Source organism: Pelodiscus sinensis, chromosome 22 (assembly GCF_052426305.1).
Source record: "Pelodiscus sinensis isolate ZL-2025 chromosome 22, ASM5242630v1, whole genome shotgun sequence".
In the NCBI taxonomy this organism is placed as follows: Eukaryota; Metazoa; Chordata; order Testudines; family Trionychidae; genus Pelodiscus; species Pelodiscus sinensis.
The window spans coordinates 7,438,166-7,465,098 of record NC_143073.1 but is presented as its reverse complement, the minus strand read 5'-3'; the positions used below and the strand labels follow the sequence as shown (position 1 = coordinate 7,465,098).

The window sequence follows — 26,933 nt, the reverse complement described above, 5'->3', positions numbered from 1 at the left end:
GGGGGGGGGGAGGAGAGGGGGTGTTCGGTATTTTTTGTTAAACCATCTGGCCACCCTAGATCTGTGCTCATTGTCCCTTTGCCCCTCGAGCGTCAGCTGTGGGCAAGGTGGGGAGAGGCAGTGGAGGATGTATCCATCCCTCCTCCCTTGGCTCTCTGGGCTCCGAGCACACATTAGGGCTGCCTGCTTTTGCAGGGACTGTTTCCTGGGGCCAAGAGGTGGTTAGTTTCATGCGACATGCATGGGAGCGCTGTAGGGAGACAGGCCGGCTGGCTCCTGAGCTCACGGTGTCACTGCCGAGTGCGGGACCGGAAATCCCCCTTGTTAGTTAGCAAGCGATTCCTTGACCCCCGTCCATTCTCATGCTTCACCCCCGTCCGCGGGTCTGCTGACGGTTCCTATTCGCTCTGCTGCTCAGATCCTTCCCTTGGGATGTTCCCATCCCCGGCGGAAAAGAAGGAGCCGTGGCAGGCGGAGGAAGGACCTGGCTGGATTAGACCGAAGGTCCCGTCTCTGGCAGCAGCTGGCATGGAAGAAGGAACACTGTTCCCAGTGAGGAAGGGTTGTTCAGTGGCTAGGGCTCCCAGAGAAGGGTTCGGTCTCAGACCAGGAGCGGGAATGTCTGCACAGCCATTTCTAGCCCGTTGCATGAGCCTGAGTCATTTACCTGGGCTCTTAGATTTGCTGCTGCATGATTCTACTCAGTAACAACCCGGCTTTCATCCCCAAGAACCACTGCAAGCCCTTCTAGGAATGGATAAGGCCAGGAACAGTAATTCACTGCTTAATTCTTCTTGAAAGACCCCTTCCCCCACCCCTCCAGCTGCTGGCCAAGAATGGATAGACCCGATTAAGGGAATCTCCCGCCTAGCAATCCGATTTATCCAGAGCTGGGGTTTGAACCAAGCATCCCAGGGGGTGTGGAGTCAGTCTGAGCTATTACAGGTACCGGAAAGCAGCCCTCCTTCCGGAGCAGGATGAGGGAGAGAGCGGAGCGTGTCTCTGGTGGGAAGCGCACCATGCAGTGCCCAAAATAAGGCAACACAAGGACAGCCAGACTTGGTCAGACCAAAGGTCCATCTAGCCCAGTGTCCTGTCTTCTGACAGTGGCCAATGCCAGGTGCCCCAGAGGGAATGAACAGAGCAGGGAATCAACAAGTGATCCCTCACGTCACCTATTCCCAGCTTCTGACAAACAGAGCCTAGGAACACCATCCCTGCCCATCCTGGCTAATCGCCATTGATGAACCTATCCTTCGTGCATTTATTTAGCTCTTTTTTGAACCATGTTAAAGTCCTGGTCTTCACAACGTCCTCTGGCAAGGAGTTCCACAGGTTGACTGTGCATTGTGTGAAGAAAAGCTTTTGTTTGTTTTAAAGCGGCTACCTATTAATTTTGTTTGGTGACCCCTAGTTCTTGTGTTATGGGAACAAGTACATAACTTTTCCTTGTTTACTATCTCCGCTCCAGTCATGATTTTATAGATCTCTCTCCTATTCCCCGCTAGTTGTCTCTTTTCCAAGCTGAAAAGCCTCAGTCTTACTAATCTCTCTTCACATGGCAGCCGTTCCAAACCCCTCCTCATTTTTGGTGCCCTTTTTTGAATTTTTTCCACTGCCAAGGTGTCTTTTTTGTGATGAGGTGACCACATCTGCATGCAGTATTCAAGATGTGGGCGTGCCGCGGATTTATAGAGAAGCAATAGGGTAATCTCTGTCTTATTCTCGATCCTTGTTTCAATGATTCCCAACGTTCTGTTGGCTATTTTGACTGTTGCTGCACATCGAGCGGGTGTTTTCAGAGAACTCTCCACCGTGACTCCAAAAATCTCATTCTCGAATGGTAAGAGCTAATTTTGTCCCCATCGGTCTGTGCGTGTCGTGGGGGTTACAGTTTCCAATGTGCATTACTTTGCATTTGTCAGCTTTAAAATCTACCCGCCACTTTGCTGCCCCGTCACCTAGTTTGGGAAGAGCCTTTTGAAACTTCTCACGGTCTGCTTTGCTCTTAACTTTCTTGAGCAGGGTGGGATCATCTGCAAATGTTGCCCCCTCACCGATTTCCCCTTTCGCCAGACCAGTTATGAATATGTGGAACAGGATGGGTCCCAGTATGGACCCCTGTGGGGCACCGCTAGTCACCGAGGAGAAACAGCCGCAGCAGGGCAGCCACTCCAGACTCTGTGCTGTTGGGGGCCTCGCGGTGGCCACCCCAACCACCCCATGGACGGGAGGGACCCAGAGGATGCTGGGGGCCTGGTCCTGAGTCACCCACCCATCTCTCACCATGCGGGCGGCAGGAGCCAGAGTGGCCCAGCCGTCTGCTCCACCCCATTGCGCTGCCCCCCGGCCCACTGCGTTCGGCGTCTCTGCAGGGCGGGAAGCAGAGAGCCCCGGCCCCGGGGTGCTCCGCTTCCTGCCACCGCCGAGAAGGGGGCGCAGCAGGCCGGGAGAGGACGGTGTGGCAGAGCAGGCTGCTGGGCCGCTCCAGCTCCTGCCGCCTGCGTGGTGTCAGGTGGGGACCCTTGCTGCCGCTGTGCCAGGCTCCCCAGGATTCCTGGTGCTGCGTTGCTCGGGGGAGGGGGCAAGGAGGAGGCGCAGGGGTGGGACTTAGGGGAGAGGTGAAGGGGGGTGGAAATGGGTCCTGCGGAGGGGGGGGCGCCTGGGGCACTGGGGGAGGTTGTCCCAGATCCCGCTTGACACTTGGGATGGTCACACAGAGAAGAGTGGTGTTTGGTCATGAGGAAAGTAAGATCTCACCATGCTGTCTGTCTGTCTGTCTGTCTGTCTGTCCTCACACATCTATCTATCTATCTATCTATCTATCTATCTATCTATCTATCTATCTATCTATCTATCTATCTATCCGTCCTCAAACACCCATCTATCTATCTGTCTGTCTGTCTGTCCTCAAACACCCATCTATCTATCTATCTATCTATCTCCCCACACAACCATCTGTCTGTCTGTCTATCTATCTGTCTGTCAGTCCCCACACAACCATCTATCTATCTATCTATCTATCTATCTATCTATCTATCTATCTATCTATCTATCTATCTATCTATCTATCTATCTATCTGTTATTATAGTGACCCTGGTTCTGGGAATTGTGTGTCCCATGCACGCCAGCTCGGCTGAGAGCCACATAGTTCGCATCGTGATGATCACAAACGATTTTCCAACGCTTGGGAAGGGCTGCCAAGGAGAGGGACAAGCTAACAAGCTGAGAGTGCCAGCCCTCCTCCCAGCTCTCGGCTCCAACGCGCTGTGCCGGCCGGCAGAGTCTGGGTCTGACGTTACTCACTGTCCCCGGACCCCTGGGATGTCCCATTCAGGCCGGCGTCCTAGTTTTTAAGCAGGTTATTTCTGACCTCATGCACCCCCTCCCCCCAATGCTTGGACTGGGGCCCATGAGACTTTTCTGCGGTCCCACAGTAACGCCTTCAAGTGCAGGGTGCTTCGAGCTCCCAGAGGATCCCTGGCTGGGATCACGGATCCCACAGGACTGTACCAAAACCCACGTGTTAACCCGGGTTCCTTCAGCATGAATTAAGCTCTTTGGAACAGGGCTTAGATTCTGAGCAGGGGGGGGGGGGCACATCTAGCCGGGGGTTGCATAGTGCTACTGGAATATAGACAGTAGATAAGAGTTTGTAACAGGCCTGGGGGAATTTTCGCCCACTGAAATGCAGCTGGCTCAGTGATTTCAGCTGTCACCGACACCCGCTTTCAGGCCCCGTACGCCCCCAGAGCGCCATAAAGGGCCCTTAGGGTTAGCAAGAGTCGGGCCCCTAGAAGGGTATGTCTACACTAGCCACCCTAGTTCAGACTAGGGTGGCTAATGTAGTCATTTGAACTTGCAAATGAAGCCCGGGATTTAAATATCCCAGGCTTCATTTGCAAGTTCGAATGATTCCATTAGCCACCCTAGTCCGAACTTAGGGTGGCTAGTGTAGACCTACCCAAAGAGAGTTTTCCCATGAGTTCTACAGAGACGTAGCATCTGGCTGCCAGCAAATGGGGTTCTGGGTCTGGCGCTCCCTTTGGGCCCACTGGGAATAAGGAGTGGGGCTCGGGGTCTCTCGCAGGGAGATTGGGGAGAATTGGAGGGCCTTTAGTGGAGGGGACTCGAACAGAGGGAGTACGGGAAGCCTGGAGTGGAGGAGCAGGGGATTAGGGTGATGTGGGGGCCTAGCAGGGGGATCATGGGATTGGGGGGGAAGTCAGGGAGTCTCTACCGAGCAGGGCCGGCCCACACCATTCTGGCACCTCAGGCAAGGAGCTCAAATGACGCCCCACATGCACCAGCAGCAGACACAATTTTCTACACTCTGGGTCTTTGTGGTGCACCCCCCCCCCCCCAGTCTGGCACCTGAGGTGGCTGCCTCAGTTTGCCTCATAGTAAGGCCAGCCCTGCTACCGAGTGCCTCAGGGCTTGGTGGGAAGCTGGGGGGTGTCTGTGAGGGTTCCCTGGGGATTGGTGGGAGCTGAGGTTGGGAGGGGTCCCTAGCTGGGGGCTTGGTGGAAGATGGGGGTCTGTGGTGGGGCCGGTTTTAGGACCAGTCAGATTGAAACGGCCGATCACTTGGATTGGGGATTTCCCGGTGATGGCAGAGTGGGGGGAGCTGCCAATCGCAGCAGGACAGGTGGATGGCACCAAGGGGTCTGGAAACTCGGGCAGGAAATGATTCTGTCGAGAGCTGGGGCGATGCAGCTTGGGGGAAACCGCCTTCGAAGGCCAGCTCCTCGCTGGGCCGGCGTCCCAGTACAGCGGCACTGAAATCCACGGACAGTTTACACCAGACCCCGTCGCACGCCTCCTTCCCGGGATTCGAGCCAGGTTGCCGGGTGGACAGTCACTCCGCTGGGCCGGAGTCACTATGCTGCCGCTGACCAGCTGTAACCTCTGAGGTCTCCAGAGGGGCAAGAGTGTTCTCGGAGCTGCCAGGAAACCCTGAATAACCCTGGAACGAACAGGCCCCTTGGGCCGACATGTAAGCCGGTCTCACGTCACGTTCCTGCTCTCGGCGACGCAGTTTCAGCGTCAAAGAAGGGCGCTTTGGGGTCCCTCTTCGGAAGAGAGCCCAGAACCTTGGGGGCTGGATTCCCAGGGATACTAAGGGGTCACCCAAGTAAGTGAGTGGAGACAGTCCTGTAATAATCCCATCCCATGCATGGAGCTCGCATAAGACCCCGGCACCCAACCCTGTTCCCAGCTGCTCGTGTTGGGGAGGGCTCAGGGCCCTGCCTGGAGTACTCAGCACTGCGGTTACTCACAGCTTCCCAGAGTGTAAGATAGAGCAGCCCGGAGGCTGCTCTAAGTGACCTCAGGACCTGCAAGGCCCCAGAATCCAGGGAACACAACAGTGGCCTAAAGTAACACCCCATCCCAAGCACAGGGAGCCTGCAAGTGAGAATCAGGCCCTTGGAGAATCTTGGTAAGGGGGGGGGGGGGCAGCTCCTTTTCCTTCCCGTTCCCCGTAGCATCTCTGGGGGAGGGCAAGCCACGGCTCCAGGGCACGTGGGCTGGGTGTGTGTGAGGGCACGGCGTTCCCACACTACCTCCCGCTGGTCGCGGGGACGCTCCAGGGGTCACTTCCTGTTTCCAGCTGGTTTCAATAAATCCCGCAGCGACGCGGAGGCCTCGCCGAGATGAACGGGGAGGAGCGTCCTGTTCAATTACACCGACCCGCCCGGCCTGCGCCTGATGCAGTCCAGATGCACCTTCGGCGCCGCGCGCTCCAGCCTTTAAAGGGCCAGCGAGCCGTAAAAGACCAGGGTCCACGTGTGTTACCAAGCCTTCAGAATGGGCACTGTGTCCCCTCAGCACCTGGGTCCTTCTTGCCCTTTCTCCTGTCTCCTGTCACACTGGTTTGGAGCCCTCCGGTCCACTTAGCACCCGCTGCAGTGCATCAACAGTCGGTCTAGGCCCCGCAATCTCCCCACCGGATCCCTCCAATTCGACCACCGGGTCCACCCAGCATGGTACCCCCCAGCCCACACCAGGGTGGGTCAGTCACTCGCTCAAGGAGCCAGAGGCAAAAATGCTGCAATACCACCGGTGCTCGGTGGACAGGGCGAGGCGTTCGGAGTCAGCTGCATCCACAGCAAGGCAGACGGCAGATACGATGGATGCAGGGCGAGGTGGACAGACAGGCGCTGAGGATGGGTAGATGGCTAGCTAGAGATATGCACTGGGAAAGGAAGGCCAGGCAGAGCGTGCATGGGGAGTGTGTGAATAGACTGATGGCGAATGGGTAAGGCTGAGGGGTAGCTGGACAGAGGGCGGAAGGGGCTAGGTAGGTAGGCACATATGGGAATAGGTAGGAAATTGTTTCCCCAGGTGCACCTTTGGGGCAGACAGTAGTGGAAGGGGCAGGGCCGGCGCTACACAAGCACGTGGCAACTCCCCAAATGGCCTTGATTCTGTTATCCACAGAACCTGCAGACAACACAGCAGAAAGGCAGGTGATAATGTCCCATACAAATAATGTCCCATACAGCTGGCTGCACTCCGACCTGCTCCATTGCCCCTACATAAGCCCCCTACTGGGCTAGTGTGACAGGGCAGACAAGGCCAGAAAGAGCCATAGATAAGTCCTCCAGGAGGCTAGAGAGGTCTGGAGGAATTGGCCAATCAGGAGCCAGGAGGGACTACAAAAGGAGCTGCAGGCGGCTCAGTTGCAGCCCAGAGGGAGTGGCTCTGTGGGGGAGAGATGCTTAGAGACTATGAACTGGGCGATAAAGCCCTGAGCTGTGGGCGAAAGGAGTGTCTCCAGGAGGGGAAGCCCTGGAGGCCCCATGCTCATGCCGAGTGGGGTAACAGACTCAGAGACACTTGACAGAGGGCCCTGGGATGGGCCCGTTAGGCTTATCCCCCAGAAGGGGTTGCGATTACACGGAGCTGTGTGACTCGGCCAGAGGGCTGAGGAGTTGCTGGGTTTTTGAAAGACCGAGGCAGTGCAGGAACCTGTGCTTGTCCAGAAGGGGTGCTCGCATGAGGCAAGTGCTGCCCCCTTTACAGCTAGTGAAAGGAGACGCTCCTCTGCCCCTCCTCCCAGTTAAGAACCATGTGGATGGGGGCGCTGTGGCTTCTCTGTGGGCTAGCACATGGCCCATCAGCTGGTGTCCCCTTCTCTGGGCACCTGCTTCATCCCCAGCTCCCTCCTCGCTCTGGCTGGTACCTGGAAGAGCTAGGGGTACAGAGGTCCGGGGTGTTGCAAGTCCTCCAGCAGAGGCAGCAGATTCCTACGAGGTGTCTGAAATTGCAGGCTCCTGCCCCAGGCTGCATGGGAGAAGATTTGGTGGGGGCTGCTCCAAGCCTCATGCCAAGATCAGCTGTCCTTTATCAAGCACAGCTTTGCCAAGGATCCTGGAGGCAGCTCCCAGGCCATGGGTAGCTGGCTAGTTCCCCCCGCAAGGCCTTTCCTTTGACAGCCACTGCACTCCCACTTCCTCCCTGCCCCCCCAGCTGCCTACAGATTGCAAGAGACACTCCTGGGGGGGGGGGAAGAGAGAAAACGAGGGGGGGGCCTGCGTCTGAGCTTTGCAAACGGCAAGCGGAGGATGGAGGTCTGGAGAGGATTAGGATATGCCGGCTTCATGTCCCCCCTTCAGTCCCCCTGCTCAGCTCATGGGGATGGCTAAGGAGACTCCTGGTCGGAACGGTAGTGCGGCTCTTCTAGAGTTGATCCAGAGCCTGACTTGAAGGTAGTGGCTGGGGTGTAGTTTTGGGGAGGAGGAATAGGACCGAGCAGCATCCCACGTCCTTTTTTATAAGCCGGGGTGGCAGACCCGATTCCTGGCCAAATTCCAGTGCGGGTGTCTGCGTTCTTGCTCCCTAAATCGCCCCTTCAGGTGGATCCAGGATTCTTCTCCACTTCCTGCCCTACACGGTTGGGGCAGTGTTGCTGTGCGCTGTTGAGTAGTAGATGCTTTCTGCCCCAGCAGTGGCTGCATTTCAGTGCTGGGGGAGCAATCCTGTCTGGTATCTCTGTCTGGAAAACAGTAGCCACAGTCCATACGTTGGTGCCAAGCGATCCCTGTGGGGCGATGGCAAAATCCCCTAGACATGCAGGCTTCTTTTGGAAGAAACTTTTCCGGAAGAGATCTTCCGAAAAAACTTCTTCCGAAAGAGAGCGTCCACGCTGCCGAAGTGCATCGAAAAAGCAATCTGCTTTTTCGAAAGAGAGCATCCATTCAGTGTGGACACTATCTCGCATTTCAGCTGTGATCCCGATGGACAGAATGGCCACCAGAGCACCTGTATTTTTCCTCTTTCCTCTTCTTCCAAAAGAACTCTCTCTTCCCCGTCCACACACGCCTGTTTCCAAAAGAGCTCTTTCAGAAAGAGGCTTCTTCCTCGTCGAAAGAGGTTTACCAATGTCAGAAAAATCCCTTTGTACTTTTGATTTTTTTCCCCCCAAAAGAACGCGATTGCAGCGTGGACGTAAGTGAAGTTTTTCCGAACAAACTCTGCACTGTAGAAATACCCTGATACGGAGGCGTTTCTCACGCTCCATGGAGAATGGATTGCGGTGATGGGGACAGGAGAGGTACCTACCAGGCGGCAGTGCAGTCAGAACCAAAACTTTCCCCCGTGCCGACAAAAGGGTGCGTGTGGAGTTTTAAACAGCACAAATCTGGTTGTGATTATTTAGACACAGGGAGGGCTGCGGTCCTAGATGTTGCATGCTCAGCTGCCCCACCCAACCCTTGGGAAGCCAGCCAGGGGTTCTGATCCTGGCAGCGGTCCAGCCCGAGGGGTCAGCGTTCAGAGAGGGGCAGGTTCATCCCCACTTCTGGGACTGCCGCTTCCCATCCCCCACCTGCCTGCTGCTGCTTGGTGTCCAGGAGGGAGGGAGCTGGCTCATTCCAAGCTGTTATTAGCATGAAGGGGTCCCACGACCAGGGTGGTCTGTGTAGACGGGGTGCGTGGGGGGAGTATGAATCATATCAGAGGGGAACAAGCAGGAAGCAGCATCCTCTGGCCCTAATCAATTGCAGGTGCTTGTAAGAGGTTTCTTTAGTGCTTGGGAATGGTTTAAAAGCACCAAGCAGCACCTAAGTCTGTAAGCAGGCAGCACGGCCTAGTGGCTAGGCTATTCCACTGGCCTTTGGGAGACCAGGGTTCCCTGTAAGCTGAGCACTTGGGAGGCCACCCAGGAGAGATTCAAATGCCACCCTGCTGATTAACAGAGTGCCTGCAGCAGGTGGTGCACATTTCTACATAGCTTGAGTGCACATAACAAAATTTATTCTGCACTTAGCTGGAATTAGAGGGAACATTGCTGGGTTCTGTTCCTGACTCTGTCACTGACCAGATGGCTGACCTCTGGCTCTGCCCCGTGCCTCAGTTTCCCCTCCCGCACTTGGTCTGGAATATCGTGCAAGCTCTTTGGGGCAGGGACACTGTCTGTGTTAGGGCACAACAGCGTCTGGGCTTCAAGGTGCTGTTCTAATACAGATGATGGGGGGGCCCGAAGCTGGTGGAACCAGGTCTGGCCGATTTCCTGTGCCTTTGGGAGGAGATATTGCCTGACCCTGGTTGCCTCGGATCCGGCTTGGGGCAAGGCAGAGCAGAAAGATCAGCCAAGGCTGGGGGGAGCGGCAGGGCGAGCGGGAGCAGGGTGCAGGCAAAGCGCGGCAGGAGGTCTGTGCACAGGGCTGGGCCCTGGGGGGACAGTGGAATGAGGGGCGAGGCAGGGAGGCCCAAAAGCGAGCTCGGGGGGTGGCCGATCTCCCTGCGCCAGCCAGAGGGGCAGGTGGGAAGGGAAGCCATTCCCATGGTGGATTCTGTTCCTAGGAACTTCTAACCCCCCTTGCCCTTTGGGGCAGGGGGTGCGGAGGGCTGTGGCCAGTGGGTTCCCCCTCCCATCACATGATGGGAAATACCAAGTGTGGCCCGTTTTGCTTTCCCAACTGCTACTGCAGGGAAGGGGAGGAGGGGACACAGGGACTTCCCTTTAAAGGGAAACACACCGCACACTAGCTTCACCATCATTAATTGACCCTGATGTGGGGCCCACAAGGAGCGGGACCCTTCTGGGCATTCTCTGTATTCACTCCAGGCTTGGCTGTGCCCCCCGGGTGGCCCCAGGTGAGACAAAGCAGGACAGCCCCCTGGCATGAGTGCCGCAGAGTTGGGGGACATGTTTACACTGGGGTAGTTATTCCTGCATAGGAAAGGGAGCCAGCTCTTCTCAGCCAGCTAGCCTGGCCCCGGGCGGCTTTATACTGGTTTAATTGCATCCACACTGCGGATTGTGTAGGTTTCACTCTGTCCGGAAGTGCAGGAGATGTCGCATGCCAGCTGTCCAGCAGGGGGAGCATTGCTGGACCAGAGGTTATCATTGGTCCAAGTACAGACCAGTCACCCAAAGGCATCCCCACCGCCTACGTGCAATGAGTTTGGTAGGCCTCAGCCTGACTGCTGGCAGACAGCACAAAACAGCTCTCCCAGCAGGCGCTGACTGGACATCATCATGTGCTCGGCCACCAGCAGATCCAGAGCTTGGCGTGGCAGTATAACGAGGCTCGGTAATAAACTAGAGAGAGATGGGAACGGATTCAGCGTGTGTTGGAGATGCTTCCTTGCCCACGGTAGTATCTGGGCACCTTGGACTTTTGAATAATTTATCCTCACAATATCCCTATAGGGCAGACCTGTGCTGTTAGCCCTATAGTCCAGATGGAGAAACTGAGGCACCAGATGGCTAAGTGACTCACCCAAGGTCACACAGGGAGTATGTAGCAGATTAGGGAATCGAACCCAGGTTTTCTAAACACTCTGATCAATACTTCCTCTGCCTGGGCTGCCTGGGCCAACTGGTCCAGAATCCTATCTTATGCTGGCCAATGCCAGCTGCTTGAAAGGAAACCTCGGGAGACATATGGAATAACTTACCTCCTGACTCCTATCAAGGAGACCTTGGCTCTGGCCCTGAAGCAGGAGGCCTGATGTTGCCCTTCCTGTCTAACACAGCCTCTGTTAGAAAAGTCACATTTCCAAGCTCATCTGAGAACCATTATTCCGAGCTCTGTCTTCTCCGGGCCAGGCAAGGCCAGCTCCGAGAGGAAGGAGCCGGGTGTCTATCGGATCTTGCAATTTAAAGTCGGAGCTCAGCTTGTCGGAGCCAGATGGCACCTTAAATTAAAATCTAAGCAAATCATTTTCTAATTATAGATTCCAGCCAGGGGCGGGCCTGCCCTGCGGGACTCCGGATGGGCTCGGAGTTGTGCGTTGTTAGCACAGAGTAGCCAAACGCTCGTTAGGGGATTTGAGAGCCCGCCCCCACTCCAGCTTTTTCCTTAATTTCTTTTTAGAAATCGCTATATTTTCTGCTCGTCTCACACCCTCCAGCTGGCTACGGAATGGCTCACCCTGCGTAGGAGCATAGCCGGGCGTTACACAATCCGAGACAGCGTTTGCGATGGGGAGACAGCAGGCTTAGGCTATGTCTAGACTACAAAGAAAAGGCGGAAAAAATCTTTTTCTGCTTTTCTTTCGGAAGAGGCTTTTCTGAAATTTGGTGTGTCTACATGGCGCCAAATTTCGGAAAAACCTGTTCTTCCGAGCCAGCCCATTTACAGGAATGGTGAAAGAACACATCTGCTTTTCTGAATTTTTTTTCGGAAAAGCGGATGCATTTCTTGGATGCAGCATTGCTTTTCCAGGATTTCCCGGAAAAGCGCTGCTGTCCAGACGTAGCATAGTTAAAGAAGACTACTATTTCAAAATAACTAGTGCTACTCTGAAAGAACTTAGTCCTTACCTACACAGCAGGCAGTTATTTTGAAATAGTGTCAAAATACTGTCAAGCTGGAGGACTTCTTATTCCAACTCCTGTAACCCTCAAGCTATGTCTTCACTACAGGGTTTTTGCACAAAACCAGCCGCTTTTGTACAAAAACCTGTGAAGCATCCACACCTCAAGCATGTTTTTGAGCAATAAAATTTACAGTAAAACGGCAGACCAGAGGGCTTTTTGCAGTGCAGGTATACTTTTTTCTATGAGGAATAACTCCTTTTTGCGCAAGAGTTCTTGCGCAAAAAGGCGTGTGTGAATGCTCAACAGGGGTTTCTTGCGCAAAAAGAAACAGGAAAAGCACAGGGCTACGTCTACACTGGCCCCTTCTTCGGAATAGCCATGCTAATTTAGAACTTTGGAATAGGGAAATGCGCGGGGGATTTAAATATCCCCCGCGGGATTTAAATAAACATGGCCGCCGCTTTTTTTCCAGCTTGGGGAAAAGCCGGAAAAGAGCGTCCAGACTGGCACGATCCTCCGGAATAAAGCCCTATTCCGGAGGATCTCTTATTCCTACTTCAAGTAGGAATAAGAGATCCTCCGGAATAGGGCTTTATTCCGGAGGATTGCGCCAGTCTGAACGCTCTTTTCCGGCTTTTCCCCAAGCCGGAAAAAAAGCGACGGCCATGTTTATTTAAATCCCGCGGGGGATATTTAAATCCCCCGCGCATTTCCCTATTCCAAAGACGTAGCCCAGGTGTTCTGATGGCCATTCTGTGAATGGCCATCAGAGCTTTCTGGCGCAAGAGCATCCATGTTGTGTGGACACACTCTTGCACAAAAGCACATCGCTTTTGCGATGTGCTTTTATTGTGTGGATGTGCTTTTGCGCAAGAAGTTTTTGCAGAAGATCTCTTCCGCAAAAAGCTTCTTGCGCAAAAACCCTGCAGTGTAGTCAAAGCCTCATTGTACAAGGAAAAAGGGAAGTCGGAGGAAGAGTGCTCTATTTCGAAATCAGTGCTGTGTAGAAACTCCCTATTTCGAAATAAGATATGCAATTGAAGTAGCTCAATTTGCATAGCTTATTTCGAGTTATGCCCTGCAGTGTAGACGCACCCTGAGAGACCACAGACCTGGGTTCTCCCACATCACCAAATCAGTATCTTTGTGGTTAAAGGTACTGACACCCTCTTGTGTGTCTCGATTGGTTAAGGGTTACAAAACCTTTGACTATCTAGAGTGAAGGGGGGTTCATTATAATAATAATTATTACAACCCAAGGCAAATGCCCTGGCTGGTGTGATCCTAGTTTGTATCACAATGGGGTCAGGGTCGACTGATACCACTTTGGGTCTGGATCTAGCTGTGAGAAAGGGAGCCCACGTCGGTCTGAGGAATGGGTGAGCATAGAATTGGTGGTGGACAAAAACCACGTTTTTAAAATTTTTATATGATGCCTAAACGTTGCAGGGGAAGAGAGCACAGAGGTAAAATCTACTTTCTGGCAACTTGTTCCCCTCTGGACCATTTGTTCGCTCTCTCGCTCCCCTGTGAGTCTGTCCCTCTGCAGCAAGCTCATCCCCCCCTTGCCAGGAATGTGGGATTCTGAGGCCAGGCCCCTCTTTTTCTCCTGACCCCATGGCCCTGCGCCTGGAGCTGGATTTCTGCAGTGTGCTCCTCTCCGTCGGGAGCGCTTTGCTAGCCAAGTACAGGGCGTAGATGCACCTCTTGGCCTGGCTGGCACAATTCTGCAGTGTGGAGGACGATGCTAGAGGAATTGTTAATCTGCGCTTTGTTCAGGGAGGTTGCATTCCTGTGGGGATGCTGCGGTTTTGGAAGCAGCGTCTTGCTGCTGGCCCTCACGCAAGTGGAAAGGAGAGGCCGCTCAGGGTACGCCTCTGCCCTTCCCTAAAGCCTTCCGTGCAAGGATCTCCAAGTGTAAACCAGCCATTACTGCTGTGGTGCAAGCGGGGAAACTGAGGCATGGAGGAGGGCTGTGATTTGCTGGCATGACAGAGTCAGAAATAGAACCCAGGCATCCTGACTCCCAGATTACAACAGACCCCGTGTCTCTGCTTCATTGCAGAGCTTCTACTGTGAATCTTCTCCCAGCTCCTATAAGGGTTCCTGTGAACTGCCCCTCTTCCAACCTGGTGCACTTGTGTAAATAAGAGATCGAGGCTCAGGGCAACAAGAGGGGAGGCTCAGGATTGCATGAGGGAAGTGAAGCTAAAACACAGACCATCCCGCTATGCAGAGTGACCCGTTTTTCTGTACTGGGGGATGGGACCGGTTTTTATTCCAGTACAGCCTGGGGGATTCCGTTAGGGATCAGGGCTATTTTTTCTGTGTGAAAAGCTCAGAGTTGGTGATCTTGAAACATTTGGTGAATTCGCGTAAGTTTCACTGAATCGTTTCATCAGGGAGGAAAAAAGACTTGCTGGAAAAATCCGAACCTTTTATTTTGACGTTTTCCCAACGCAAGATTCTGATGTTTCGATTTGAAGCGGCTGGTCATTCAGAAAGTGCCTTTCGTTTTATTTTTTTTAAATGAAGGGAAAAACGTGTGCAAAGGCACCAAACCAAAACCGCACTTTTTTGCGTGACCCGACGTGAATTTTGTTCCTGGCTTTTCGATTCACTGAAATTGTCAAACCAATTTCAGGCCAGTCTGAAACCCTTAATTTATTTCAGACTAGCCAATGAGCCAAAAACTCCATGACTTGCTCAGCTTTAATCAGGACCCGGGTGCTGCTTGTGCATATAATTAAAGGACAATTCCTTCCCTAAAGAGTCTGGTGTCTACAGATAAGGTTATGTCTATACAGCAGCTTGAGCTGTGATTTTCACCTGGGGTGGATGTACTCGTACTAGCTTTGATCCAGCTAGCATGCTAAAATTAGACCCACCTAAAACCAGTGTACCCTCCAATGATGTCCATCCAGGTGCAGAATAAATTTTGTTCTATGCACTGAGGCATGTGCAGATGTGCACCACCAGTAGAAACACCTGCTGCCAGCTGTGAGCGGTGTATGAATCAACTGGGCAGCAATGGAATCTCTCTTGGGGGGGGGGTCGCCCAAGCGCTCAGCTTACAGGGAGCCCTGCCTGAGATCCAAGGTACCTACATGGCCAGCCCAAGCTGCCAAGACTACAGGACTAGAACGAGCAGAGCAAGCATGCGTACGTCTGCCCGAGCTGGGACTTACACCTATAGCTGCTTTGAGGACATCTAGAGAAAGGCTGGGAGGTAACCGTGAGCATGACAGAGCAGGCCCGCTTTCTTTCTAGCTGGGACACGGTGTTCTTCGATGTCTCGGTCTGGCTCCCCCCCCCCCCGCCTCCCGCCATGAGGAGATGCCATCAGCTGGGCAAGACAGAAGCATCTTTCCCACAATCTATTTTCACCCCATGGTTCCGGCACCCACCTCCCAGCTGGCTGACAGCGGGCAGGGGAAAGGGCTCTGTGCCGCAGCTGGCGTCACCCTGGGAAAACCAGCTAAGGAAAGAGCCCGCCATGCTGGGGAGACGGGCTTAACATCTCATCACCCTTGGGAACACACCTTTCCCCATGTGGGGACTGTCAGTCTGGAGGGAAGCTGGTCGGGGCTCAGAGATGGTGATGAGAAGGGATGTAAGGACCTACCCAGAGTGGATGCAACATGGAGCGGGGGGTTGCAGGAGGACTGAGGATCTGGGGCCTATTCCCAGTTTGGCTGAAGATTCCCCTTGTGAGATCTTATTCCAGATCTTGCAAGGTTGGTAGGTGCCCACCTCCCATTGCAATTGAGGTGGGGGGTCCATAAAGACTAGAAAGGGTTGGTATGATGGAGGCCAGGTCCATAGAATATTTGGCAACACGCTGATCTGGGATTTGGGTTTGCCCTTGGCAGGTTGGATCCAGATCTGAATGCCTCATCGCTGGTGATTGGGGGTGGGGGGGCATTGTAAGTCAATATGCACAATGCGGTCCCTGTTGTAATTAATGCAGTGAGTGGCCAGCCTGTTAACATCAATAGCCAGCTATTGAGCCACTGCTGGAAGAATTACCCCTATGGTCCGAGTGGTAGGAATTTGGGCTTTTGATGCCTTAACTCTGGGTTATCCTTGCTGTCTGCCAGGAACGTGCAGGTTGGTTTGGATCTTTCTCTGGCTCAGTGTAGGGCCTAAATAAAACAAGATGTGTCCTCTTGCTGGAGTTCAAAACAACTGTATGTGATTCCTAAAGCTTCTGGCATCATCTGCAGGTCTAATGCAAAGGGGATAACAACCTACTACTGCTTCCTGGTAACAAAGTTTCTCCTTTAGCTCGAGGAGCAGAGCTCCGTGCTTTGGCCTCAGTACAAGCCCTGTAGCGTGGGCTGCCAGGCAGGGCCGTGTCTGTTACCCCGCCTCACAAGAACCTAAGGTGGAAGCGTCCTATGTGGCCTGGGGCCATTTGTACCAACCACCACTGGGCCCTTCTTGATGGTGAGCAGCTGAGAGACACTACAAAGCTGTGGGGCTCAGTCCTCTGCCAAGCCATGACCCCCCTTCCAAGCTACAGGGTGATCCATGCTGGGAGCAGCCCCGGCCAGTACCCTGCATGCTCCTTGGGTTTCCTTCCTCGCCATCAGCTCCTCTTCATTTCTCTCTCCTCCCGCCAGGATGAAGCTGCACGTGGTCCTGCTACTGGGGCTACAGACACACCTGGCCTCCGCCCTCAACCCAAGCGACCCCAATGTCTGCAGCTACTGGGAAAGGTAAGGGACAGGGGAGGCAGGGCCCCAGGGAGAGCTGGGCAGGAATGAGGCTCTTAGAACATGGTCTGCTCTGCCACACTCAGACCCAGGGCGAGGTGGGTGGAGGCTGGTTCCGTGCTCCCAGAAGGGGCGGGGCTTTGGGCAGAAGGGGAGGAGCTAGCCTTAGTGCTGCCTGGAGTGTGCCACCCAGAGCTCCGGCGGCTATTTAAAGGGCCAGGAGCCTTTTTGAATCACCAGCCCTCCGCATCGGCAGACCTGCCGAGACTCTTGGTGGGGTTCCTTGTAATGGAGCCTTTCCTCCATGCTTGCTTTCTGTGTTGCTTTCCTTGCTCTCCCTTCTTCTCTTCATCTCTCTTTCTCTCCCCTGGTTTCTTTTTATGACGCATTATTTGCATTGCGGTCACCCACGGGAGCCCCAGGCGTGGATCAGGATATCAGGACCCTCTCCTGGGGGCTGGGCACTGTTCAGACAGAACAACGACAGCCCCTGCCCCAACGGGCATAATATAAGACACGAGGCCGACAGACGAGGGAGGCCAAAAGAACCTGTGGTCCCCCTTGGCTTTGGTTACAGCTCTGAGGGTGTTTGGCCGCTGGACTTTGTTCAGGGCTAGGTCCGTGTGTGTAAAGAGCACAGCACGCTCAGCGGTGACAATGTGTGACGGGAGAATCCGGGTGGGGGGGGCTCCCCGTTTATGGGGCTTGATGCTGCCTACAGCTCGCTCGCCCCCTTTGCCCCTTTACTGGTTGCAGAGTCAAGCCCCATACGCAGGAAGCCCCCCTCCTCCAGAATTCCCCACATGCACAGGTAACCTTTCCCCCTCCTCACGGTAAATGAAGCGGTTGTCAGGAACTAGGCCAAGCTGAGTGTACGTCTCGACGGGACGTTAATAATTTGTCTCCTCCAGCCTCAGCCTTTAGGAATTGCGACTCCAGGCTTTGCTCCACAATCATATTAGAAATAATGGGGTTTTGTAAGGAAATCTCTGAGTTTTGGCCTCAGTACAAGCCCGGTAGCGTGGGCTGCCAGGCAGGGCCGTGTCTGCTACCCAGCCTCACAGGAACCTAAGGTGGCAGTGTTATATGTGGCTGGGGGCCATTTGGACCCAACCACTGCTGGGCCCCTCGTGGTGGTGAGCAACTGAGACACAGGCTGCTGGTAAACCGCAAATCTGGGGGGCTCAGTCTTTTGCCGGGCCGTGGGGCCGACCGACCCCGTCCATGCGACGGCGTGAACCGCGCTGGCAGCAGCCCTGGCTAGCACCCAGCATGCTCCTTGGGTTTCTTTCCTCACCATCAGCTCCACTTCATCCCCCCGCCATGAGCTCACGAATCCAGGAGCTGGCAGTATAGCTACAGGCCTTGCTTAATCATCGAATCATAGAGCTGGAAGAGACCTCAGAAGGTCATCCAGTCCAGCCCCCTGCTCTAGGCAGGACCAATCCCATCTAAATCAACCCGGCCAGGGCTTTGTCAAGCCGACACTTAAACACCTCTAGGGATGGAGACTCCACTACTTCCCTAGGGAACCCATTCCAGTGCTTCACCACCCTCCTAGGGAAATAGTTTTTCCTAATATCCAACCTGGACCTCTCCCACCACAACTTGAGACCATTGCTCCTTGTTTTGCCATCTGCCACTACTAAGAACGGCCTTTCTCCAGCCTCTTTGGATCCTCCCTTCAGGGAGTTGAAGGCCGCTATCAAATCCCCCCTCACTCTTCCCTTCTGCAGACTAAACAGACCCAAGTCCCTCAGCTTTTCCTCATAAGTCCCTCAGCTTTTCCTCATATGCTCCAGACCCCTAATCATTTTGGTTGCCCTCCGCTGGACCCTCTCCAATGCATCCACATCCTTTTTGTAGTGGGGGGCCCAGAACTGGACACTTCCTCCAGTCTGTCCCCAGAAATAGGGCAGGTGCCTTGTGTCGCTACTCCAAAGGCACCGGCGGATGCCATTGGGATGCTCGGAGAGGGACCGGGAGCCAGGTGTCCAACATGGGAGGTGCAAGGCCACGGCTACAGAGCCACGGCACCAAAGTGGTTCTGTCTTTTCTCCGGCAGCTTCACCACGGCAACGAAGGAGTCCTACGCTCACCCCTACGCTCAGGTCTCCAAAGAGTCGTGTGATGGGACCTGGAATTTCTTCAAGCCCTGCACTCAGCAGAAGTAAGGCGCTCCCCCGTTTCTGTAGGGCATGGCACATGTCCTCTGACCCTCCAAAAGTTCTCTGGGAATCTCACGGGCTGACCCCAGCATGGGCTGCTGGCTGTGAGGTCTCACAGGCTATCCCTGGCATGGCCCCCTGGTGTCAGGATCCCATGGGCTGTCCCTGACATCCCTCTGAAAGCAAGGCACCACAAGCTGAATCCACTCCTACCAAGCAGCAGTGTGTTCCACAGTTTTGACCCTGCTCCTAACAAGCAGCGGTGAGTTCCAGCAGTTAACAGCAGTCTGTTTCCCATTTCAGTGAGATAACGCGGAACGAGTCAGAAGCTGGGAATCTCACAGGTTAAACCCCAGTATCATCTCACTGCAGTTTGCTTTGCTGGTTAGGAACTGTTGGCAGTGAATTCCACAAGTTAATGCCAGTATTATTGGATAGCATGGAGAGCCATGGATTAACCCTTATTCTCTACACTGGTTACTGGATAACCCAAACTCTGTCCATACCAGTCAGTGCCACTAGCTAATTACAATCTAGCGTGGTGGTGTTAATCCTGATGTGACCTCACCCCAGTAAGGTGTCTGGGTGAGCCCTAGTGCTCTCCTGTGGCAGTGAGTTCCCCAGGTGTGGTTTATTCTTTAGCCATGTTCTGCATGTGGGGGTCATTCTGTTTTACTCCATCTCATGCAGGATTATGTACAAGACAGCGTACCGGCAGGCGGTGAAAATTGACTACCGGAAGAGGTACCGCTGCTGCCAGGGCTATTATGAGAGCACAGACATTTGTGTCCGTAAGTCCGTCCCTGACCGTCACTAATGGGCCCCAGAGGGAAGCGCCTGTTGCATTTTGCATCCCTCGGTCAGCGTGAGATGATGCTTCTGCAGAAATTGAAGGGGTCTGATGGAGTCATTCTGCCATTTCGAACTCTAATGCTGATTTGTAGTGTGACGCCTACCCTAGCTCTGTGCCTCTGTTTCCCCATCTCTAAAGTGGGGTGTCCCCAGTCATTTTCCTATCTGCTTCGCCCAGTCCCCCTAACCCCCTTGCTCCCCACCGTGTGCCCCCAGACGTCCCAGCTCCCCTGCACACTGAGGAATCACACCTCTGTAACAGAGGAGACCACAGACCAGTGCGTGTGGCCTCAGTCAGGACCCACCCCAGAGGGGACGCATGTTCTTTACAGCCCTTTGCTTTGTGTCCTCTCGTCCCCTTCCTGATCCTCCTTCCTCCTTCCCTCCCTCTCAGATTTCTGTCCGGGCCCCTGGGGTTTCTAACCCCTCGTGCGCTGGCTTAGCTGCCAGCCCTCCTGCAGCTGCATGGCTGGAGGCCGCCTGGCCACCACGGAACCCTTCTTGCCCCTTCCAGCTGGCTCCATGCTGGGAAGCCAGCATGGCTGGATGCTGCCTGCCTGCCCTCTGGCACCGTTCCCTTGATCCCGGCCATCAGCAGACAGCCCCTCACTCCACCCCCTCGCCACAGCAGACTCAGTCCGGGCCAAAAATCGCTGCTGCGTTTCATCAGCTTTGCATTTCTTCAGCCAAGCCGGGGGCGGGGGGTGATTGACTCTGGGGTGGGCAGAGCTAAAGGCAGGAGGGCTAATTCTTGGCATGCAGGGGCGGCTGTGGCAGGCTCACTGGTCACACGAGAGGCACCCGGGTTGCGCTGTGATTCAACTCGTGCTCCAGGTCCAGGGTTAGGGGGACCCGGCTGAATGGCTATCGAACAGCTACTGGGTTATCCCCCACCCAGAGGTGGCTGCATCACAGTGGGGGAGCAACAGTGGTGCAGGACTGCCGAGCACCCTTGCAGGGGGCTGCATTTCCTGAGTGATTTCTGGGCAGCGTTGCTGAGCGCTGTTAAACAGCTGCTGTGTTCCACCCCAGAGGTGGCTGCATTTCAATGCTGGCCGAGGGTTGCCTGTGCCGCATTGCTGAGCCCTGTTAAACAGCCGCCGTGTTCCACCCCAGAGGTGGCTGCATTTCAATGCTGGCCGAGGGATGTCTGTGCCGCATTGCTGAGCACTGTTAAACAGCCACCGTGTTCCACCCCAGAGGTGGCTGCATTTCAATGCTGGCTGAGGGATGTCTATGCCGCATTGCTGAGCACTGTTAAACAGCCGCCGTGTTCCACCCCAGAGGTGGCTGCATTTCAATGCTGGCTGAGGGATGTCTGTGCCGCATTGCTGAGCACTGTTAAACAGCCGCCGTGTTCCACCCCAGAGGTGGCTGCATTTCAATGCTGGCTGAGGGATGTCTGTGCCGCATTGCTGAGCACTGTTAAACAGCCGCCGTGTTCCACCCCAGAGGCAGCTGCATGTCCGTGTTGGGTGCTCTCTGTCTATAGAGTTTGGGGTTGAAATGCCAGGGGAGAGGTTAATAAAGGAGATCTTGGAGCAGCCCGAATGAACCCATCTGCTTGCCGCTCCCCCTGCAGCTCGCTGTACCAAGGAGTGTGTCCACGGGAGGTGCGTGGCTCCCGACCAGTGCCAGTGTGAGCAGGGATGGAGAGGTGCAGACTGCTCCAGCGGTGAGTACCACAGGCCTGGCCTCTCCACTGCATGCTGGGGGCCGCGCTCTGGGGGCCATCACCTTCTGGCTCAAGGGGAGAGGTTCTGCCCAAGGGCGCCTAGTCGGGGAGGGAGTTGTCATTGGCAGACACCATGCAGGCGCTGGGGTGACCACTAGCCAACGAGGGTGGGGCCCAGCTGTGCTCTGAGAGTTATGGAGTGAGGAGAGGGATGGCGGGGAGGTACGGGGTGAGGAATGGAGGCGTTATGGAGTGAGGGGGGAGTGGAGAGGTTACGGAGGGAAGGGACCAGGGGCCGTTGTGGAGGGAGGGAAGAGGCAATGGGTGGGATAGGGTTTAGGGCAGGGGTTCTCAAACTTGTGATACCACGACCCCCCTCTCAGTTGCTCACAGCCCCCGGGGGGTCGGGTCCCACAATTTGAGAAACGCTGGTTTAGGAGACACATATTAGGGAGGAGGCATGAGCAAGGCATTATGGGTACTCAGGCCAAGGCAGAATCCCGCCTGGCCAGCTTGGCCCCTCGGGTGTGTGGGGCCTGCCTGGGCCTCGGGTGTGTGGGGCCTCCGCTCCCCCTCCACTGGCAGCCAAATTAAACCCAAACGCCAGCTTCTGAGCTGCCGTGTCCTTCCCACGGGCCCAGGGAGGGCGTTCCCACGCACTGGGGGCGGGCGCGACTCTCAAGAGCTGGGGGTCACAGTCTGCACAGGAAACATTTGGGTGTGGGCTGCAGTCCAAGGCCAGACGGGAGGGAAGGGGTTTCTCTGGGGACCCCCAGCGAGGATCAGCCAGCTGTGGGCAAAACCCCCAGTAAGTCACCGCATCCCTCTGTCTGCCGTGTCCCTCTCTTTCGCCCTTGTCTGAAGAACGCCACCACTTAAAACAATCAAGCAAATTTTTCCATGAAGCAGCTTCCGGACAAACAACTAGGAAATGGCTTAAAGGAGGCAATAACGATTAAGTTGTCATTAGCTGAGCAATGTGTTTAATGGGAAGCAGCGGGGTCTCGTGGTGAAGGGGAAGGCTGCCTGGGTTCTATTTCTGGCTGTGCTCTGTGACTCTTGGAATGGCCTGTCCCAGCTCAGTGCCTCAGTTTCCCTACTTGGAAAACGGGGCTGGGACTCTGACTATTGCGGGGCTTCGTTCCCCAGGATGTAGGATGTGCTTTAGGATGTGCTTAGAGACCCTTTGCAGAAGGGGAAAGGGGTTGTCGCTGCTACACTGTCGCTTCCTTCTTCCAGAGTGTGACGCCCGGTTCTGGGGCCCCCGTTGCAAGCAGCCCTGCCAGTGCGGCGACGGGGGGACTTGCGACCCCCTCACCGGAACCTGTGTCTGCTCGCCCGGGTACAAGGCCCCCGCGTGCAAAGAGCCGTGCGACCCAGGCACCTACGGCGAGGGCTGCCGGCTGGCCTGCCACTGCGAGAACGGGATCACGTGCCATGGCGAGACGGGGGCATGTCTGTGCCCGCTGGGATTCACAGGCGCACAGTGAGCGCACGGTTGGACGGCCTGGCGAGGGGGTGGGGATGGGACATGGGGTCCCTCCCTTCTGGGGGGCTGGGTCCCACCTGGCCTCGGGACGGAGTGGGGCGGTTCTGGCTGGCCCGGGGGAGGCAGGTGGGAAGGGGATGTGGGGCCGTTCCCCTCTAGGGGACACTGGTTCTGATCTGACCCCAAGATGGGAGCGGTGGCTGGCCTGGGGGGGATGGAGGGGGATGGGATCTGGGACCCTTCCCCTTTAGAGGGTGGCCCAGGCTAGCCCAGGGGTGATGGAGTGGGGGGTGAGATCTGGGGCCTGGGGTGGGATTTCTTTAGCCCCTCATGAGAGCCTTCCTGAGCACCGAGAAAGGACTCCGCAGCTTGGGTGTGTGTCCCTCTCCCCCACTCGTCTGTCTGTCCTTCCAGCTGCGAGCTCCCCTGCCACAGCGGCTCCGATGGGCACCCTTGCCCGGCTCACTGCCCCTGCCAGAAAGGGGGCATCTGCCACCCCCCGAACAGCACCCACTGCCTCTGCCCTCCAGGATGGATGGTAAGTCGTGGGGAGGGGTTGCAAGCCCAGTCCCTCCTGGCCTCTGCAGAGCAAAGGTCCGGCCAGGACAAGCTGGGGGCAGAGGGTCCTGCCCTGTTTGGATTTGAGCCCTCCCCCGCTATCCATACACTATCCATGCCCTGGCTGGCATTCCCACGGGTCCCTTCCAGCCTGGACCGATCCCTGAACCGGCTCTGTGCCTCCGTGTGGGTTGAGGCCAGCTCTGCCACCTTCCTACTGCCGTCTCTGGAGCCTCACACCCGGCGCAGCCTCCGCTGGACTGTGAGACATCCCCAGGGCTAGGAAAGGGCGTTGACCCTTTGCTGTAGAGTGCTTACTGCCAGCCCATGGCCGCATCCCGGCTTGGTGTGGTCTGGGCCCATCCCCTCACATCACGGGGCGTGGATCCCGCCGGATCAGTCTCCCAGGTATAGGGCCTCCCGCCCTGGCCCCTGGCTCTCCCGGAGAGGGCATGTCCCTGATGCTGCTGTTCCCTTGTTTGCAGGGCACTATCTGCTCCATCCCATGCCCACCGGGGCGGTACGGCTCGGGCTGCCTGGGGGAATGCCACTGCCACAACAGTGGGTCATGTGACCCGGTCTCCGGGCGTTGCCATTGTGCCCCGGGCTACACCGGAGAGCGGTGAGTGGGCTGTGGAGAGGCGGGGCCGTGCCGTGGAAGGAACCGTTTCGGGGCTAGTGAAAGGCCTGGCTTTGAGGGAGATTCCTAGGGTTGCCAGGTGCCTGGTTTTGAACTGGACAGTCCAGTATTTGAGCTTTCTGGCCAGGAAATAAATTGAGACAATAGAAATGTCCAGTGTTTTCTAAATAAGATGGAATGTAGATTGTGATGTCATGTCACGTGGTCTCCCACCGAGCTTTTTGCTCGCCTAAAGTCGCCCTTGTGTAACACACATGCTCTCTCTCTCTCTCTGTCTCTGTCTCAGGGTTTGTCAACACCAGGGAATTAATCTGTTAATAAGTTAAGTTAAGGTGAGGTAGCCCCCTTACTTTACTCCTGTCTTCCAGCCCCCCTGACTTCTCGCTGCTGTTTAAACTCAAGCGTGCCACGTGGTTTCCCCCCATAACTTTTACGGCGTGTTCCCCTCCATCCCTGTCGAACATGCCTGCACCAGCGCCCTCACCCTCACACGCTTCCGTGCCAACCCCCACATGCATCAGCTCATGGACTCGCACGTCCTTGTGTTAACATGTGGGGAGTATAGGGCACAGGCAATGCTTGGGAGGGAGAGAGGGTGAAGTCCCCCCTGATTTCTGCATGACCTGCCATGCCCCCTCTGCGCCCTTCCTGGGCCCAGCTTCCAGGAGAAACAGCTGACTGTAAAGAGGCTTTAAATTCGTGTCACTGAAAATTTGCTTGAATGGGAGCAAGACCAAAAAGCCTTTGACAAGGTCCCTCACCAAAGGCTCTTAAGCAAAGGAGGCTCCCATGCGATAAAAGGGAAGGTCCTCTCAGGAATAGGTAACTGGTTAAAAGATAGGAAACAAAGGGTAGGAATAAATGGTCAGTTTTCAGGATGGAGAGAGGTAACACTAGCAATGTCCCACAGGGGTTCATACTGGGGCCGATCCTATTCAACGTATTCAGAAACGATCTGAAGAAAGGGGTAAACAGCGAGGTGGCAAAATTTGCAGATGATCCAAAACTGCTCAAGAGAGTTCAGTCCAAAGCTGACTGTGAAGAGCTTCAAAATGATCTCCCCAAACTGGGGGATGGAGCAACAAAGTGGCAGATGAATTTTAAAGTTGATAAAAGCAAAGTAATGCACATTGGAAAATTATACGTAAAGAATGATGGAGACCAAGGGTATGTCTACACTGCACGGCTGTTTCGGGATACCGGAGGTATCCCAAAATAGCTTTCCCGCGTCTTAACAAGCCACCCGTTATTTCAAAATATTGTTTGAAATAACGGGCATGCTATTTCGGCATCCCTGTAACCTTCGTTTAATGAGGGTTAGGGGATGTCTTGAAATAATGTGTTATTTTGAAATTTGGTGCTATGTATATGCGCCAAATTTCAAAATAAGCTATTTAGAAATAGAATCAAAATAAGATATGGAATTCTCTAACCCCTGGGATAGAGAATAAGACAGAGAATAACTTATTGCCTCTCTATAAATCCGTGGTATGCCCACATCTTGAATACTGTATGTAGATATGGTCACCTCATCTCAAAAAAGCAATCTTAACACTGGAAAAAGTTCTGAAAAAGGCAACAAGAATGATGAGGGCTTTGGAATGGCTGCCATATGAGGAGAGATTAATAAGTCTGGGACTTTTCAGCTTGGATAAGAGACAACTAAGTGGGGGATATGAGAGAGGGCTATAAAATCAGGTCTGCTGTGGAGAAAATAAATAAGGAAAAGTTATTTACTTGTTCCCATAACACAAGAACTAGGGGTCACCCAATGAAATGAATAGGCAGCTGGTTTAAAACAAACAAAAGGTTTATTTCTTCACACAACACACAGTCAACCAGTGGAACTCCTTGCTGGAGGATGTTGTGAAGGCCAGAATAAATTCACAGAAGATAGGGCCACCAGTGGTTGTTAGCCAGGATGGGCAGGAATGGTGCCCCTGGCCTCTCTGGCAGAGATGGGAATGGGCGACAGGGGAGGAATCACTTGATGATTCCCTGTTCTGTTCACTCCCTCTGGGGCACCTGGCATTGGGCACAGTCGGGAGACGGGACACTGAGCTAGCTGGAGCTTTGGTCCGACCCAGTCTGGCCGTTCTTATGAGGCTTCTAGCTTCTATTCCCAGCTCTGCCATGTGACTTTGGTATGTCCGCTGCCCCGCTCTGTGCCTCAGTTTCCCCTCCCATTCCTTTGTCTTGCTATTTAGATTGGACGTCCTTTCAGACAGGGGCCCTGTCTTGCTCTGTGTCTATGCAGGACGAACTGCTACCATAGTGCACTGTATAAGTGCCTCCTGCTACTGAAATGCTGGCAGAGAGCGCTCTGGGCAACGCTGTGCCGATTTTTTGGCTGGTGCTCTGCTAGCCGGGGATGCGCCAGTTAAAAGCTGGAGTAAGGGATCATTTCCCCAGCTGGGCTGTAGGGAAGTAAATAGCAGCTGGGCCAAGGTGAGGAGGGAAATCAGTCCAAGTTTTCCAAATGGAAAGGGACACAGGCAGCGGGAGAAGGAAATGAGGGTTTTTTCCAGCTTCTGAGAGGGTGTCGCAAACAATGGAGAGGAAAAAATAAACCCAGAATCAACCAGGCGTGACAAGCCCGACATGGATCCCTAGGAAAGGGGGGTGGGGTTTTTTTTTGCATAAAATGGAATATAAAGTAGCGTTGGGAAGGAAAAGTCGTTTCAAAATGAAAAACAAAATCACAATTGGCCGCTCAGGAAAACGTTTCAACGTTTCAACGTTTTCAGAATCATTTTTCCTACCCCCAAATTCTTGTTGCAATCGACGCAATTTGGCGGAAAAAATGGATGTGGTCGTAAGGGTGTTTTCCGAAGGAAAATTGGTTAGATGAAAAATTATTGTAAGACGTTGTGGGGTCTAGAGGTTAGATTAAAAGCCTGGGAATCAGGACCCCTGGGTTTTATTCCTGGCCAGTGGGGCCTATTAGTTAGAGCTAAGGAGGCACTGGAGCAAGGGCCCTTGGCTTCTTGTCTCACTGATAGAAGGGGAGGGTGGTCTACTGGTTAGAGCAGGGTTGTTTCTGGCAATCAGGACTTGTG

The 26,933-nt window shown here is 54.6% G+C and overlaps 1 protein-coding gene across 3 annotated transcripts in view; it reads left to right on the top strand.

Moving 5' to 3' along the window:
- PEAR1 (platelet endothelial aggregation receptor 1) overlaps positions 1 to 26,933 on the top strand; it is a 68,432-nt gene that overhangs the window by 25,440 nt on the left and 16,059 nt on the right. For 2 of the 3 annotated variants that reach the window (XM_075908486.2, XM_075908484.2), the window contains exons 2-8: positions 16,400 to 16,495; positions 18,558 to 18,662; positions 19,351 to 19,451; positions 21,095 to 21,187; positions 22,427 to 22,673; positions 23,091 to 23,214; positions 23,720 to 23,856. In XM_075908486.2, the coding sequence (XP_075764601.2) occupies positions 16,401 to 16,495; positions 18,558 to 18,662; positions 19,351 to 19,451; positions 21,095 to 21,187; positions 22,427 to 22,673; positions 23,091 to 23,214; positions 23,720 to 23,856 (902 nt within the window). In that variant the 5' untranslated portion in view covers position 16,400. Of the gene's footprint in view, positions 1 to 21; positions 1,844 to 16,399; positions 16,496 to 18,557; positions 18,663 to 19,350; positions 19,452 to 21,094; positions 21,188 to 22,426; positions 22,674 to 23,090; positions 23,215 to 23,719; positions 23,857 to 26,933 lie in introns of those variants that run through there. The other variant, XM_075908485.2, reaches the window with a different exon arrangement.